Here is a 17509-nt window from a genome sequence, read left to right as displayed (position 1 = left end):
CTCCATCTTGATTTGAACCTTTGTAAGTGTTCAAATTTTTTTAGATTTAGAATAGGTCTCACCTAGCCTTCTGGCTTCAGTACCACAATATAGTGTGGAATAATACCCCTTTTCTTGTTGTAGGAGGGGTAATTTAATTATCACCTGCTGGGAATACAGCTCGTGAATTTTTTCCCATACTGCCTCCTTGTCGGAGGGAGACCTTGGTAAAGCAGACTTCAGGAGCCTGCGCAGGGGAAACGTCTCGACATTCCAAACTGTACCCCTGGGATACTACTTGTAGGATCCAGGGGTCCTGTACGGTCTCAGCGTCATGCTGAGAGCTTGTCAGAAGCGGTGGAACGCTTCTGTTCCTGGGAATGGGCTGCCTGCTGCAGTCTTCTTCCCTTTCCTCTATCCCTGGGCAGATATGACTCTTATAGGGACGAAAGGACTGAAGCTGAAAAGACGGTGTCTTTTTCTGCAGAGATGTGACTTAGGGTAAAAACGGTGGATTTTCCAGCAGTTGCCGTGGCCACCAGGTCCGATGGACCGACCCCAAATAACTCCTCTTCCTTTATACGGCAATACACCTTTGTGCCGTTTGGAATCTGCATCACCTGACCACTGTCGTGTCCATAAACATCTTCTGGCAGATATGGACATCGCACTTACTCTTGATGCCAGAGTGCAAATATCCCTCTGTGCATCTCGCATATATAGAAATACATCCTTTAAATGCTCTATAGTCAATAAAATACTGTCCCTGTCAAGGGTATCAATATTTTTAGTCAGGGAATCCGACCAAGCCACCCCAGCTCTGCACATCCAGGCTGAGGCGATCGCTGGTCGCAGTATAACACCAGTATGTGTGTATATACTTTTTATGATATTTTTCCAGCCTCCTGTCAGCTGGCTCCTTGAGGACGGCCCTATCTATAGACGGTACCGCCACTTGTTCTGATAATCGTGTGAGCGCCTTATCCACCCTAAGGGGTGTTTCCCAACGCGCCCTAACTTCTGGCGGGAAAGGGTATACCGCCCATATTTTCTATCGGGGGGAACCCACGCATCATCACACACTTCATTTAATTTATCTGATTCAGGAAAAACTACGGTAGTTTTTTCACATCCCACATAATACCCTCTTTTGTGGTACTTGTAGTATCAGAAATATGTAACACCTCCTTCATTGCCCTTAACGTGTGGCCCTAATAAGGAATACGTTTGTTTATTCACCGTCGACACTGGATTCAGTGTCCCTGTCTGTGTCTGTGTCGACCGACTAAAGTAAACGGGCGTTTTAAAACCCCTGACGGTGTTTTTGAGACGTCTGGACCGGTACTAATTGTTTGTCGGCCGTCTCATGTCGTCAACCGACCTTGGCGCGTGTTGACATTATCACGTAATTCCCTAAATAAGCCATCCATTCCGGTGTCGACTCCCTAGAGAGTGACATCACCATTACAGGCAATTGCTCCGCCTCCTCACCAACATCGTCCTCATACATGTCGACACACACGTACCGACACACAGCACACACACAGGGAATGCTCTGATAGAGGACAGGACCTACTAGCCCTTTGGAGAGACAGAGGGAGAGTTTGCCAGCACACACCAAAAACGCTATAATTATATAGGGACAACCTTATATAAGTGTTTTCCCTTATAGCATCTTTTTTATATATTTCTAACGCCAAATTAGTGCCCCCCCCTCTCTGTTTTAACCCTGTTTCTGTAGTGCAGTGCAGGGGAGAGCCTGGGAGCCTTCCCTCCAGCCTTTCTGTGAGGGAAAATGGCGCTGTGTGCTGAGGAGATAGGCCCCGCCCCTTTTTCGGCGGCCTCGTCTCCCGCTCTTAACGGATTCTGGCAGGGGTTAAATATCTCCATATAGCCCCCGGAGGCTATATGTGAGGTATTTTTAGCCAAAAAAGGTTTTCATTTGCCTCCCAGGGCGCCCCCCTCCCAGCGCCCTGCACCCTCAGTGACTGCCGTGTGAAGTGTGCTGAGAGGAAAATGGCGCACAGCTGCAGTGCTGTGCGCTACCTTAAGAAGACTGAGGAGTCTTCTGCCGCCGATTCTGGACCTCTTCTCGTTTCAGCATCTGCAAGGGGGCCGGCGGCGAGGCTCCGGTGACCATCCAGGCTGTACCTGTGATCGTCCCTCTGGAGCTAATGTCCAGTAGCCAAGAAGCCAATCCATCCTGCACGCAGGTGAGTTCACTTCTTCTCCCCTAAGTCCCTCGTTGCAGTGATCCTGTTGCCAGCAGGACTCACTGTAAAATAAAAAACCTAAGCTAAACTTTTCTAAGCAGCTCTTTAGGAGAGCCACCTAGATTGCACCCTTCTCGGCCGGGCACAAAAATCTAACTGAGGCTTGGAGGAGGGTCATAGGGGGAGGAGCCAGTGCACACCACCTGATCCTAAAGCTTTACTTTTTGTGCCCTGTCTCCTGCGGAGCCGCTATTCCCCATGGTCCTTTCAGGAACCCCAGCATCCACTAGGACGATAGAGAAAGTAGAATTTATTATCTAAAGAAAATTGGCTTTGGAAATACAAGTAAATAATTAAACTAGTTATGCATATCAGGTTTGGGCAAGCTTTCTTTTTCCAATGTCTATAAAAATACATGTGCCAGCAAGACCTGCCAGTGTCTCCCATCAGTCCTTAAGTACCAATCACAGTCCAGAGGTTCTCATATACAGTGCAGGAAGCACTTCATTTAGTCTAATATAACACTGTCCTGGCCTGTATTTTTAATCTGTGTTATAAAAATAAGATTTTACTTACCGATAAATCTATTTCTCGTAGTCCGTAGTGGATGCTGGGGACTCCGTCAGGACCATGGGGATATAGCGGCTCCGCAGGAGACAGGGCACAATAATAAAAGCTTTAGGATCAGGTGGTGTGCACTGGCTCCTCCCCCTATGACCCTCCTCCAAGCCTCAGTTAGGATACTGTGCCCGGACGAGCGTGCATAATAAGGAAGGATATTGAATCCCGGGTAAGACTCATACCAGCCACACCAATCACACCGTACAACCTGTGATCTGAACCCAGTTAACAGTATGATAACAACGAAGGAGCCTCTGAAAAGATGGCTCACAACAAGAATAACCCGATTTTTGTAACAATAACTATGTACAAGTATTGCAGACAATCCGCACTTGGGATGGGCGCCCAGCATCCACTACGGACTACGAGAAATAGATTTATCGGTAAGTAAAATCTTATTTTCTCTGACGTCCTAGTGGATGCTGGGGACTCCGTCAGGACCATGGGGATTATACCAAAGCTCCCAAACGGGCGGGAGAGTGCGGATGACCCTGCAGCACCGAATGAGAGAACTCCATGTCCTCCTCAGCCAGGGTATCAAATTTGTAGAATTTAGCAAACGTGTTTTCCCCTGACCAAGTAACTGCTCGGCAAAGTTGTAAAGCCGAGACCCCTCGGGCAGTCGCCCAAGATGAGCCCCCTTCCTTTTGGAATGGGCTTTTACCGATTTTGGCTGTGGCAGGCCTGCCACAGAATGTGTAAACTGAATTGTATTACAAATCCAGCGAACAATCGTCTGCTTAGAAGCAGGAGCACCCATCTTGTTGGGTGCATACAGGCTAAACAGCGAGTCAGATTTTCTGACTCCAGCCTTCCTGGAAACATATTTTTCAGGGCCCTGACAACGTCAAGTAACTTGGAGTCCTCCAAGTCCCTAGTACCCGCAGGTACCACAATAGGTTGGTTCATGTGAAAAACAGAAAACACCTTAAGGAGAAATTGAGGACGAGTCCTCAATTCTGCCCTGTCAGAATGAAAAATTAAGTAAGGGCTTTATATATGATAAAGCCGCCAATTCTGACACACGCCTGGCTGAAGCCAGGGCTAATAGCATCGTCACCTTCCATGTGAGATATTTTAAGTCCACAGTGGTGAGTGGTTCAAACCAATGTGACTTTAGGAAACTCAAAACCACATTGAGATCCCAAGGTGCCACTGGGGCACAAAAGGAGGCTGTATATGCAGTACCCCTTTTACAAACATCTGAACGTCAGGCACTAAAGCCAGTTCTTTCTGGAAGAAATTCGACAGGGCCGAAATTTGAACCTTAATGGACCCTAATTTTAGGCCCATAGACAGTCCTGTTTTCAGGAAATGTAGGAAACGACCCAGTTGGAATTCCTCTGTAGGGGCCTTCTTGGCCCCACACCACGCAACATATCTTCGCCAAATGCGGTGAAAATGTTTTGCGGTTACATCCTTCCTGTCTTCGACCAGGGTAGGGATGACTTCATCTGGAATGCCCTTTCAGGATCCGGCGTTCAACCGCCATGCCGTCAAACGCGGCCGCGGTAAGTCTTGGAACAGACAAGGCCCCTGCTGGAGCAGGTCCTTTCTTAAAGGTAGAGGCCACGGGTCTTCCGTGAACATCTCTTGAAGTTTCGGGTACCAAGTCCTTCTTGGCCAATCCGGAACCACGAGTATCATTCTTACTCATCTCCCTCTTATGATTCTCAGTACTTTTTGTATGAGAGGCATAGGAGGGAACACATACTCTGACTGGTACATCCACAGTGTTACCAGAGCGTCCACCGCTATTGCCTGAGGGTCCCTTGACCTGGCGCAATATCTAGTTTTTTGTTCAGGCGGGACGCCATCATGTCCACCTTTGGTTTTTCACAACGGTTTACAATCATGTGGAAGACTTCCCGATGAAGTCCCCACTCTCCCGGGTGGAGGTCATGCCTGCTGAGGAAGTCTGCTTCCCAGTTTTCCACTCCCGGAATGAACACTGCTGAGAGTGTTATCACATGATTTTTCGCCCAGCGAAGAATCCTTGCAGTTTCTGCCATTTCCCTCCTGCTTCTTGTGCCGCCCTGTCTGTTTACGTGGGCGACTGCCGTGATGTTGTCCCACTGGATCAATACCGGCTGACCTTGAAGCAGAGGTCTTGCTAAGCTTAGAGCATTGTAAATTGCCCTTAGCTCCAGTATATTTATGTGGAGAGAAGTCTCCAGACTCGATCACACTCTCTGGAAATTTTTTCCTTGTGTGACTGCTCCCCAGCCACTCAGGCTGGCATCCGTGGTCACCAGGACCCAGTCCTGAATGCCGAATCTGCGGCCCTTTCATAGATGAGCACTCTGCAGCCACCGCAGAAGAAACACCCTTGTCCTTGGAGACAGGGTTATCCGCTGATGCATCTGAAGATGCGATCCGGACCATTTTTCCAGCAGATCCCACGTAAAGGTTCTTGCGTGAAATCTACCGAATGGGATCGCTTTGTAAGAAACCACCATTTTTCACAGGATCCTTGTGCAATGATGCACTGATACTTTTCCTGGTTTTAGGAGGTTCCTGACTAGCTCGGATAACTCCCTGGCTTTCTTCTCCGGGAGAAAACATCCTTTTCTGGACTGTGTCCAGAATCATCCCTAGGAACAGTAGACGTGTCGTCGGAAAAAACTGCGATTTTGGAATATTTAGAATCCACTCGTGCTGTCGTAGAACTACTTAAGATAGTGCTACTCCGACCTCCAACTGTTCTCTGGACCTTGCCCTTATCAGGAAAGCGTCCATATTTCTTTTAAGAAGAATCATCATTTCGGCCATTACCTTGGTAAAGACCCGGGGTGCCGTGGACAATCCAAACGGCAGCGTCTGAACTGATAGTGACAGTTCTGTACCACGAATCTGAGGTACCCTTGGTGAGAAGGGCAAATTTGGACATGTAGGTAAGCGTCCCTGATATCCAGTGACACCATATCGTCCCCTTCTTCCTGGTTCGCTATCACTGCTCTGAGTGACTCCATCTTGATTTGAACGCTTGTATGTAAGTGTTCAAATATTTCAGATCTCACCTAGCCGTCTGGCTTCAGTACCACAATATAGTGTGGAATAATACCCCTTCCCTTGTTGTAGAAGGGGTACTTTGATTATCACCTGCTGGGAATACAGCCTGTGAATTGTTCCCAATACTGCCTCCCTGTCGGAGGGAGACGTTGGTAAAGCAGACTTCAGGAACTTGTGAGGGGGAGACGTCTCGAATTTCCAATGTACACCTGGGATACTACGTGTAGGATCCAGGAGTCCACTTGTGAGTGAGCCCACTGCGTGCTGAAACTCTTGAGATGACCCCCTACCGCACCTGAGTCCGCTTGTACGGCCCCAGCGTCATGCTGCGGACTTGGCAGAAGCTGTGGAGGGCTTCTGTTCCTGGGAATGGGCTGCCTGCTGCAGTCTTCTTCCCTTTCCTCTACCCCTGGGCAGATATGACTGGCCCTTTTGCCCGCCTGCCCTTATGGGGACGAAAGGACTGAGACTGAAAAGACTGTGTCCTTTTCTGCTGAGATGTGACTTGGGGTAACAAAAGGTGGATTTTTCAGCTGTTGCCATGGCCACCAGGTCCGATGGACCGCCCCTTTATACGGCAATACTTCCATGTGCCGTCTGGAATCTGCATCACCTGACCACTGTCGTCTGGCAGATATGGACATCACATTTACTCTTGATGCCAGAATGCAAATATCCCTCTGCGCATCTCGCATATATAGAAATGCATCCTTAAAATGCTCTATAGTCAATAAAATCTTGTCCCTGTCAAGGGTATCAATATTTTCAGTCAGGAAATCCGACCAAGCCCCCTCAGCGCTGCACATCCAGGCTGAGGCGATTGCTGGTCGTAGTATAACACCAGTATATGTGTATATACTTTTAGGATATTTTTCAGCTTCCTATCAGCTGGCTCCTTGAGGGCTGCCGTATCTGGAGACGGTAACGCCACTTGTTTTTATAAGCGTGTGAGCGCCTTATTCACCCTAAGGTGTGTTTCCCAACTCGCCCTAACTTCTGGCGGGAAAGGGTATACCGCCAATAATTTTCTATCGGAGGAAACCCACGTATTTCATTTAATTTATCTGATTCAGGAAAAACTACAAGTAGTTTATTCACACCCTACATAATACCCTTATTTGTGGTACTTGTAGTATCAGAAATATGTAACACCTCCTTCATTGCCCTTAACATGAAACGTGTGGCCCTAAAGGAAAATACGTTTGTTTCTTCACCGTCGACACTGGAGTCAGTGTCCGTGTCTGTGTCTGTGTCGACCGACTGAGGTAAATGGGCGTTTTTACAAGCCCCTGACGGTGTCTGAGACGCCTGGACAGGTACTAATTTGTTTGCCGGCCGTCTCATGTCGTCAACCGACCTTGCAGCGTGTTGACATTATCACGTAATTCCTAAATAAGCCATCCATTCCAGTGTCGACTCCCTAGAGAGTGACATCACCAATACAGGCAATTTGCTCCGCCTCCTCACCAACATCGTCCTCCTACATGTCGACACACACGTACCGACACACAGCACACACACAGGGAATGCTCTGACAGAGGACAGGACCCCACTAGCCCTTTGGGGAGACAGAGGGAGAGTTTGCCAGCACACACCAAAAACGCTATAATTATACAGGGACAACCCCTTATACAAGTGTTTTCCCTTATAGCATTTTTATATATGTAATCATATCGCCAAATAAGTGCCCCCCCTCTCTGTTTTAACCCTGTTTCTGTAGTGCAGTGCAGGGGAGAGCCTGGGAGCCTTCCTCACAGCAGAGCTGAGCAGGAAAATGGCGCCGTGTGCTGAGGAGAATAGGCCCCGCCCCCTTTTCGGCGGGCTCTTCTCCCGGAGTTTGTGAGATCTGGCAGGGGTTAAATACATCCATATAGCCTCAAGGGCTATATGTGATGTATTTTAGCCATAAAAAGGTATTATACATTGCTGCCCAGGGCGCCCCCCCCAGCGCCCTGCACCCTCAGTGACAGTTGGTGACTGTTGGTGAAGTGTGCTGACAACAATGGCGCACAGCTGCAGTGCTGTGCGCTACCTTATGAAGACAAAGTCTTCTGCCGCCTGTTTCTGGACCTCTGGACCTCTTCAACTTCGGCATCTGCAAGGGGGGTCGGCGGCACGGCTCCGGGACGAACCCCAGGGTGAGACCTGTGTTCCGACTCCCTCTGGAGCTAATGGTGTCCAGTAGCCTAAGAAGCAAATCCATCCTGCACGCAGGTGAGTTTTCTTCTCTCCCCTAAGTCCCTCGTAGCAGTGAGCCTGTTGCCAGCAGGACTCACTGAAAATAAAAAACCTAACTTAAACTTTTATTCTAAGCAGCTCAGGAGAGCCACCTAGATTGCACCCTTCTCGTCGGGCACAAAAATCTAACTGAGGCTTGGAGGAGGGTCATAGGGGGAGGAGCCAGTGCACACCACCTGATCCTAAAGCTTTTATTATTGTGCCCTGTCTCCTGCGGAGCCGCTATATCCCCATGGTCCTGACGGAGTCCCCAGCATCCACTAGGACGTCAGAGAAACAGGGTTTAAAAATTGGGCAATGATGCCTGACACTGGGGATCTGTGCCTTGCATGAATCAGAACATGTGTCCTTAGAGCATTGCAGACTGTACACAGCAGCACACATCTCCGACCTAAGCACACTGATATAATCACCTACACCAATATCTGATACACAAACATGTTTTCGGGGGAGAGCCCATAATGGGCATTATAAATGATTTGGACCAGTTTATACAGAGACCAGAAAAACCACTGAATGTCTCTATGACCTGCAACACAGTAGGCATATCCACCACGTAATCATGGAGGAATAACAACAAGTCATCCGCATAAAGGGCTATTTTGTCAGTGCATGAACCCAGCAGGCCAGAGGCTCGATGGCTATGGCAAACAAGGCAGGAGAAAGGGAGCAACCCTGTCTGGTGCCCCGTGTCAAAGGAAAGGAGGAAGAAATGTAGCCGTTGACCAAGACCCTGGCGCGTGGACTTTGATATAGCAATTTGATCCATTGTATAAAATTAGGGCCAAAGCCCATGCTTCCCATGACTCCCCACAAGTAGGGCCACTCGACGCTGTCGAATGCCTTGGCCGCATCCAATGAGACCACAACCGCGTCCGAGGGGAAGTCATGAGGAGCCTGCAAAATAGTGTACAGCCTGCGCAAATTAATGGACGTGGATTTCCCAAGCATGAAGCCGGATTGATCCGGATGTATTATAGATTCAATAACTAAGTTGAGCCGGACTGCAAGAATTTGCGCCAGGATCTTGGCATCGGTAGGGATGAGAGAGATCGGCCTGTAGGACTCCAAAAGTTTGGGGTCCTTACCGGGTTTTGGGAGCACTATAATGACGGCCTCGGACATTGAGGGAGGAAGGTGATTAGTGGTAAATATATCAGCATATATTTCATGCAGCTTATGGCCAAAGAACTGTATGTACTGTTTGTACAGCTCAGTGGGAATACCGTCACTACCCGGGGACTTGCCACTGGGAGACATCTCCACCGCCACCGTCACCTCCTCCAGAGTCAAAGGCGCATCCAAAGCGTCCCTAGCCTCGGGGGAAAGTTTGGAAAGAGGTATTTTTGTCAGGTACAGGTCTAAGTCCTCCATGGAGCATGTCAGCTGAGTATCATAAACCTCCCTAAAGTATAAGAGGAACATCTGTGCAATGTCAGGGGTGTTATCTACCATGGAACCGTCCGGGCCAGACATCTGCGCTATCGTAGTCCCAAGTCGGTCATAATGCACCAAATGGGCCAGTAAACTACCTGGTCTGTCCGCCTGCATATATATATTAGTAGCCCTGAACAGAAGGGAGCGTGCATTTTTGTCCGAACGGTGAGCCAGCCAGGCCTCCTGAGCCAACAGCCAGCGAACCTTTAGCGCAGAGGTACCCTCGGTCAGATAGCGGGTCTCCAGATCCCTGCACTCAAATTCAAGCTGTCTCTCCGTCGCCCTGCGTGCCACCTTGCAGGCAGCAATTTTGCCAATCAATGTACCACGTAAATAAGCTTTGAATGTGTCCCAAACTACCGGGGCCGGGGCCGTGCCCACATTATCCGCAAAAAACCCTTCCCACATGGACGTTAAATCTGGGCAGTCGCCCAGCTGGGTCAACCAAGACGGATGCAACCTCCAGTATGACTGTCCCCTCTGGCACTCCCCATCCAGAGACAGCATCAGGGGCGAGTGATCAGACACCCCCCGTGCCTCGCAGTGAACATCTTTTATACTAGGCAAGAGCTCAGGTGAGACCAGGGCCAGGTCTCACCTGAGCCAGGTCGATTCTGGAGAAGGAGCCGTGCGTACTAGAGAAGCAGGAGTATTGCCGAAGCGTAGGATACCGAGTCCTCCAAACATCCACTCATTGCATACTATCTAGAAAATCCGCAAACTTAGATTTAGATGAATTCGGGTCGCCCCCCGCCCCTGAATCCCGAGATGACCTCCATCTGTCCAGAGAGACATCCAACACATTGTTGAAGTCCCCCAGACAGATGACAGGAGTGTGAGGGGAAGAAGCAATAAATGAGGCGGCCTTCTGCAGGACATCATATGAGAATGGGGGAGGAACATATACAGACAATAGGAAGAAATTGCGGGAGTTCAATTTACATTCTAGAAACACAAATCTACCATATGGATCCGTATTTACCGTGATCAGCTCAAAACTGTACAGTCCTCTTTATCATGACCGACACCCCTCGGGAAGAGGAGGAGTGCGAGGAATGATATGGCCAACCCACCCAAGGCCTGCGGAGCGACAACAGTCTATTTCCCTCTAAATGAGTTTCGCTCAGGCAAATAATGTCGAGGCCATATTTCTTAATTAATAATTTTAAATACTAGGGATCGCTTTACTTTGTTATTAATGCCCCGGACATTCCACGCCAAGATTTTTAAGGGAGACATGTCGGCCAATGTACCAACTGGGACACATCACTCATAGATACCAGAAGGCGAAGAGGAAATACCATTATTAACGCTATCCGGGCGCCTACCCGCCCGTACGGTGCTCCACTCCTATAACCATATCGTCCGCAGGCCCTGGTTCCCAAGCCAAACCCCATGAAATAGCACAACATCACCTCACTGTTTGATAGACAAATATATAGAAACCAAAAAAAGGAACAAAAAAACTGCTGAGAAACCAACAGCAGCCCCATAACATCCCACCACCCCGTATACCTCCCCGAACTGTGGCATACACATATCCCTAACAGAACTCTACCCCTGGAGATCCGAAAGCCTACGGCAACGCTATACTTGGCATACAGATCCAAAACAACCCCAACACAAAAACCCTATACGTATATAACTCTTCTCAGCAAAGTCCAGAACCACTAAACAAGAGGAAGCTCCCCGGACTTATACTTGCATATTGTAGGCCCATGTAGGAGGGAGACCGGGTGTTAGTCCGGAGCCAGTTGGCGGACACCTGGAGCATATCTGTCCAGCCAGGCAGCCGCCTCCCTCGGAGAGCTGGAGAACTTGGTTTCCCCATCCGCCACCACACGCAACCTGGAGGGGAACAGCATCGAGTAGGGGAGATTCAGGTCACAAAGACGTCGCTTAATGGGAAGAAACTGGGCCCGGTCTATTTGGACGTCCGCTGCAAAATCCGGAAATGCCGACACCCGGACTCCGTTCCGAAGCAGGGGGCCCTTCGCGCGCCCCAGGCGCAAGACAGAGTCCCGGTCTTCATAGTGCAAGAATTTTGCAATAAATGTTCGTGGCGGGGCGCCTGGGGGCAAAGGTCGGAAAGGTACTCGGTGAGCCCGCTCCACTGCAAACTGGGAGGTAAAGGATTCAACGCCATATGCCTCTTTCAGCCAGGACTCCAGGAAATCTTTGGGATGTGCCCCCTCCACCTTTTCAGGTAGGCCCACGAATCTCCATATCCAGGAGTTTAGTTTGCAGTGTCGAGACTTGTTGTGTAACCGCAGACACAGATCGTTGCAGAGGGCCGCTGAGGTCCTCCAGAATAGAGACCCGCGTCTCGGTTTCACCCACCCTCTCCCGGACCCGCTGGACGTCCTGACGCAGCAATGATGGATCGCACTGCACCTTCTCCATTTTGTCCGACAGGCGTTGTTCGCTGGCCGCTATGGCCTCCAGGACCTGTTGAATGGAAGGAGCAGATGGCTGTACGTTCGCTCCTGAGTCGGCCCCGGCCGGGGGATCCATTCTGGTAGAAGGGGAGGGCTTAGGAGGTGACTGCGTCGGCTGGGTAACAGGCTGGTGAGCAGACTTCTCCAATTTAGCAGCGGCCGCACTCTGGACGCCCCTCACCATCGTATCAAGGCCCAAGCAGTGCTCAAAGTCCTAATATTCAGTGTCAGGGAGTACAGCAGTGGATGATGAATGTAATATCAACAGCACACCAGGGTCCAGGACATCCAGCAATAATACAGAAGGGGGGACCAGAGGGATCCAGTGGTATGTATGTATATATATATATATATATATATATATATATATTGTAGGATAGTCCAGCAGCAAAAGGCAGGGCAGCGGGGACCAGCTCAATTCTTCCAGCCCAACATTAACTTCATATACACAGCTCCAAGCAGCGAGGAGGGACACAGGAAGCTGCAGTCAAGATGGCCGCCGAGCACACAGACTCTCCCCTCCTCTATCCAGCACACTCAATATCTGGCACCAGGGGAGCAGGATTGGGCCGGTATGGTACTCTGGGGGTGCAGGAGGGGGGTGCCGCTCACCTCAGGTGCTGTAGGAAGCCGTGTTAGCCGTTTGCGCGCGCCCGGCGGAGCCCCGGAAATTGAGGCCGGGGACTTGCTGGCGGCATAGGCCCGATATCCGGGCGGCCACTGGCGCGAGCCGGGAGCACTTGTAGGGGTCCTCCAGCGATGCCCGCCGCCTCCCCAGTGCTGCTAGACGGGAGAGGAGCCGAGGGGAAGCCACAGAAAGAGCCCCAGGATGTATTCAGGATTAATATCCAGGGAGCTCCTCGATCCTGCTGCCTAGTCTCTTGCCGCCGTGGCCACGCCCCAAATTTATACATCTTTACCAGGGAACTAAAGACAGACACGTTCCTTTCTGATGAAGCAGTTATGGTTCTGTAGGGGCACACTAGTACTCAGCTATACTACTGTATGATCAGTGTCCCTCAGAATAAATGTAGAGGAACAGCATGACAGTGAGTGATAAAGGGAGTTAAAAGGATGGCAGGTTGATGAAGGAGGTTAGAGTTTTATGAGGACAGGTGGCTGATGAGGGAATCAATGGGGTGAAATAGAGATTGGTTAGGCAATGTGGATGCTGAGGAATGGGGTAAGCCATTGATGATAAGCACAGAGAATGGACTTGAAGATGGATAGATAAGACATGCATAAGATGGGACAGAGAACAATTATGATGTAGACTGCAGAATGTGTAATGTAAGAGACGCAAGATGTGTGTAAAAGTTGTGGTCTGAAATTTATTAGCAGACACCATATTAAAGTGATTTTTCCTGTCCCTAAATGTTTATGCTAGCTCCTAGATTCTAAAATATTGGTGTTAAAATCCTGTTTATCGCTTTCTGAGCAGTTAGGTTATCTGTATACATTACAATGGAAGGGATTAATAAAAACTGACTGGACACATTTCAATGAACTGCAGTCCCATTCACCTGCACAAGCTGGTCCTCCGCCAAGACAGTCCCTCGCTCCTTGTACTTAGCCTGAAATGAGAACGACATTCAAATGACCATTGTTGTGTGCAATCAATAAGCAAAATGAGTGTCACTTTCTTTCTTACAATGCTTCAAGGGTTGTTTAAACCAATGCAAACTAGTAGATATGTTAAGATTTAAAAACAAAAAAACACACATTAAAATGCCAATGTTTTTGCAATCCAAAGTTAATACCTGAATCTTCAATTTATGGCATGCAGCAGCTCATCACATGTAATATCTGTTATTATAGTCCACATGGTTCTGGAATTACATCGTTTTATATGGACCTATCTCACGGCACTGGATAGGTAAGTAGTACAGCAAGGTAGGCCAATATTGTATATACGCAGCCCCGGTACAGCCATACTCTTCATGCAATACTAAATATTTTTGCTGCATGAAATTGATAATATGACTAATACTTTTAACGAGTAATATTTAATTTATTATCATATACTTATTTATTAATACTTTTTATGGAATTTTTAACTCTTGTACATATGAAAAAGGACATTGCAAAGGAGTGATGAGAAAGTTAAATTATGTATTTCTTCGGGTTAAATTACATTCCAAGATCAGGACATAATAGATCTCTCCAGCAGTGTAGATTGGGGTTAGAAAAGCAGGCTTGTCTGGCATTTTAGCTATTCTTCTACGTCTGTTACACATTTTGCCAACTGCTTGTTAAAGTAAAACATTATTTAATTTGCTGTAAACTTGCAATTTCCAAATTGCAAAACAGATTTGAAAGAAGCTTAATTATACAATGTACATAGGGGGTAATTCCAAGTTGATCGCAGCAGGATTTTTGTTAGCAGTTGGGCAAAACCATGTGCACTGCAGGGGAGGCAGATATAACCTGTGCAGAGAGAGATAGATTTGGGTGTGGTGAGTTCAATCTGCAATCTAAATTGCAGTGTAAAAATAAAGCAGCCAGTATTTACCCTGCACAGAAACAAAAGAACCCACCCAAATCTAAAGGGGGGTACTCACGGAGCAATATTCTAAGCAATCTGACTAGATATTCTAAGCAATCTGACTAGATTGCTTAGAATATCAGCATGATCGCTCCGTGTGTAGCCCCCTCAGCGATAGCGATGCGCGGCCCCGCACATCGCTATCGCTGCTGCTAGATTGGCCTGCATGCAGGCCAATCTAGCGGGTCGCTCACTTCACCCGCTGGGTGAAGTGAGCGGCCCCCTCGTCTGTGCTGAGCGGCAGGAGAGATGTGTGCTGAGCGAACCGCTCAGCACACATCTCTCCTGCATCGGCCCGTGGGTACTGGGCTTAACTCTCTCTGCAAATGTTATATCTGCCCCTCCTGCAGTGCACATGGTTTTGCCCAACTGCTAAAAAATTTGCTGCTGCGATCAACTTGGAATTACCCCCATAGTGGCATAAATATCAGTGCAGGGTCAAAGTAGCTTAGCCACTAGTCCGGAGCAAACCTGACCTATACCACCTTGTAATTATTCATTTTTTAAAAGACATTATTACTACATTGTATTTATAGGGCGCCACAAGTATTTTGCAGCGCCATACATACTGCAAACATTAGAACAATACAGGGTACACAGAACTTAACATTACAGTAAAAGATCACAGGTAACACTTAGCAACACAGTTCTCAGTACACACTACAACCGAGATGAAAGGAAGTAAAGGAGTAGTCGTCATACTACTAGGGGCAGGCAGCCACTGGAAGAGATAAACTGTAATGAGTGAGAGGAGATGCAGGTATAGACATTCACTATGTAGGCTGTAATTGATGTGTGAGAGAAGAGGGTTGTGAAAACAGGAGGGAAGAGGGCCCTGCTCCAAAGAGCCCACAATCTAGGGGGTGGAGGGTGACAGACAGGTGACATGAGATGTGAGCAAGCGAAAGGCAGCCTGATGGTAGGAAGTGAGGCATAGATGGCCAAGGCATGAGGCAGGGGGTTGGTAGAGTGGCATCGAAAGTAGGTTATGCTGAAGGGTAGACTTTGGTGTACAGGTGGGTTTTCAGTGCCCGTTTGAAGCTTTGCAAGTTCGGGAAGAGTCTAATAGAGTGAGAGAGCTCGTTACACTGAAGGGAGGCAGCATGGGTAAAATATTGGATTCGTGCATGGGATGCAGTGACCATCGTAGTGGGCGGGAAGAAGTGTGTAGGGAGATGAAGCAGGAGATGTAGGCAGCAGTGGAGTTAGAGGGGGCCTTGTACGTGAGGGTGAGGAGTTTGAAGAGGTTTCTGTAGTGGAATGGAAGCCATTCTTCCTATACCCTAGTCACTGACCGCTAGTGTGTGAGTCAACAGTCCCATTCCCAACCTTTCCTTACCATCAGAAATGGGAAACACACAGTACAGCTTGTTGACAAGCTAAACATAGCTCCTTGGCACAGACAACCTAATGTCGACCACTGTAAAATCCTGCCTAAAGCATTTTTGCAATTGGCAGCAGCACAACTGTAAACATGATTGTAAATGATGATTACAGTTGTATTGCCACCACTGAGTAACATGCTTTAAGTAGCATTTTACTGTGGTTGACATAATGGAGTCTACATTCCGGGGTCCATATTTAGCTTGTCGACAAGCTAACTACATCACTCAGAAACAGGAAACAGCCACATATATGGCAAATATTAGTGCATCTTCTCTTACTGTCATTTGTGAATTTGCAATCTGGTAAAAGTCACAAAATGCTAACCCCTGAATGTCATTTTCCCAATCAGCTCTCACTTTTACATATGTGACTAGGAGATACAAACTGTTTACACAATGTGAACAAGTATGCCAATTCAGACTGTCCACCTAAGCATCCATGTTATCATGTACCCCTAGTGTTCCCTAATGTTCCCTGGTACATGCCGCAGCTAATCTGACAGTCTGCACAGAGCCGGGTTTGCAGGGCTAAATAACACCCCTCCCTGTACAGGCTACTGTGCACCATTTTTACATCATCTTCCCCAATTGTTAAAGATGTAAAGTTATGATTATGAAAGCGAAACAGGGCAAGTATGCATTGTTGTAAGAATTATCCACACTGTGGTGTTATTAGTGCAACGACCCAGCACGTGTGCTACTACATGTCCCAGCATGCCCTGCGGCCAATCCCATGCTGAGGTAGACAGTGGTGAATGACTAATGAGTGGGCACCAGGGCAGTTCGGGAAGAATACCCCCATCACTGGGAAGGTGCTGTTGTAAAACACAGGGCAAATCAAGAGACTCATTCACATGAATCTCACCCCTCCCCCCAACTATGGGCAGCCCCTTCACCTCCGCCAGCTTCTTCTTGGCTATCGCCCCCGCTCCCACCCCTCTCCGGTGCATGATTGAGCTCCACAGCAGCAGCACTTCCGCGATTTGACGTCACCAGCGTGCGACCTGCGACGCCGCTCAGGGCCGCTGTCACAGTGTCACCCTCCCACTGCTTCACGCTATGCTCGTTCTCAGCACTAGGAGGAAATGCTGACGAACAATATCTGCTACGATGCTAATGTAGTTAAATCGTGGCGGCCATATTTTAGGAGACCCCCTCGTTATTACTAGAAGTGTGAATGACTGTTGTAGTCCCCAGAAATTGTGACACCGGTGCTGCAGCTAAATGAAATTCACTGAATGGAATTCACTGAATTCAATGAATTCACTGAAAGAAAATCACTGTTATGGAGCAGAGTGTTTAGGATCAACGGTTTTTTTTTTAAATATAATGTGGATTTACTCAGGTCTGAGGGATAAGGTTGAGATCAAATGATGCCAGCTATGCCGCCTCCTTTAGATTTGCACATTCATTTTCAGTTCTAATAAAGTGATATATGTTATATAATATTAAAAAACAAATGTATTTTGGGGTGTGACTTGTAATGGTGCCAGGAGGATGTGATGGAGAAGAGTTCTCAGAGGGGGTGATTCAGATCTGATCACTGCTGCGCATAATAGCAATAGACTGCGCATGTGTATGCACCGCAATGTGCACGCGTGTCGCCAAACAACAACATACCCTCCAACATTTTACACATAA

At 48.2% G+C, this 17509-nt stretch overlaps 1 protein-coding gene across 1 annotated transcript in view; it reads right to left on the bottom strand.

The window, feature by feature from the left end:
• SNF8 (SNF8 subunit of ESCRT-II) overlaps positions 1–16948 on the bottom strand; it is a 53769-nt gene extending 36821 nt beyond the window's left edge. Inside the window, exons 1-2 of the mRNA XM_063959595.1 lie at positions 16765–16948; positions 13462–13512 (exon numbers count right to left, since the gene is read on the bottom strand). Coding sequence (XP_063815665.1) covers positions 13462–13512; positions 16765–16818 — 105 coding nt within the window. The 5' untranslated portion in view covers positions 16819–16948. The remainder of the gene's footprint in view (positions 1–13461; positions 13513–16764) is intronic.
• Between the last annotated feature and the right edge of the window lie 561 nt (positions 16949–17509).

The sequence above is a fragment of the Pseudophryne corroboree genome, chromosome 3 (genome assembly GCF_028390025.1).
Source record: "Pseudophryne corroboree isolate aPseCor3 chromosome 3, aPseCor3.hap2, whole genome shotgun sequence".
Taxonomy (NCBI): Eukaryota; Metazoa; Chordata; class Amphibia; order Anura; family Myobatrachidae; genus Pseudophryne; species Pseudophryne corroboree.
Note: the sequence above shows the minus strand (reverse complement) of the source record. Positions and strands in the feature narration are given on the sequence as shown.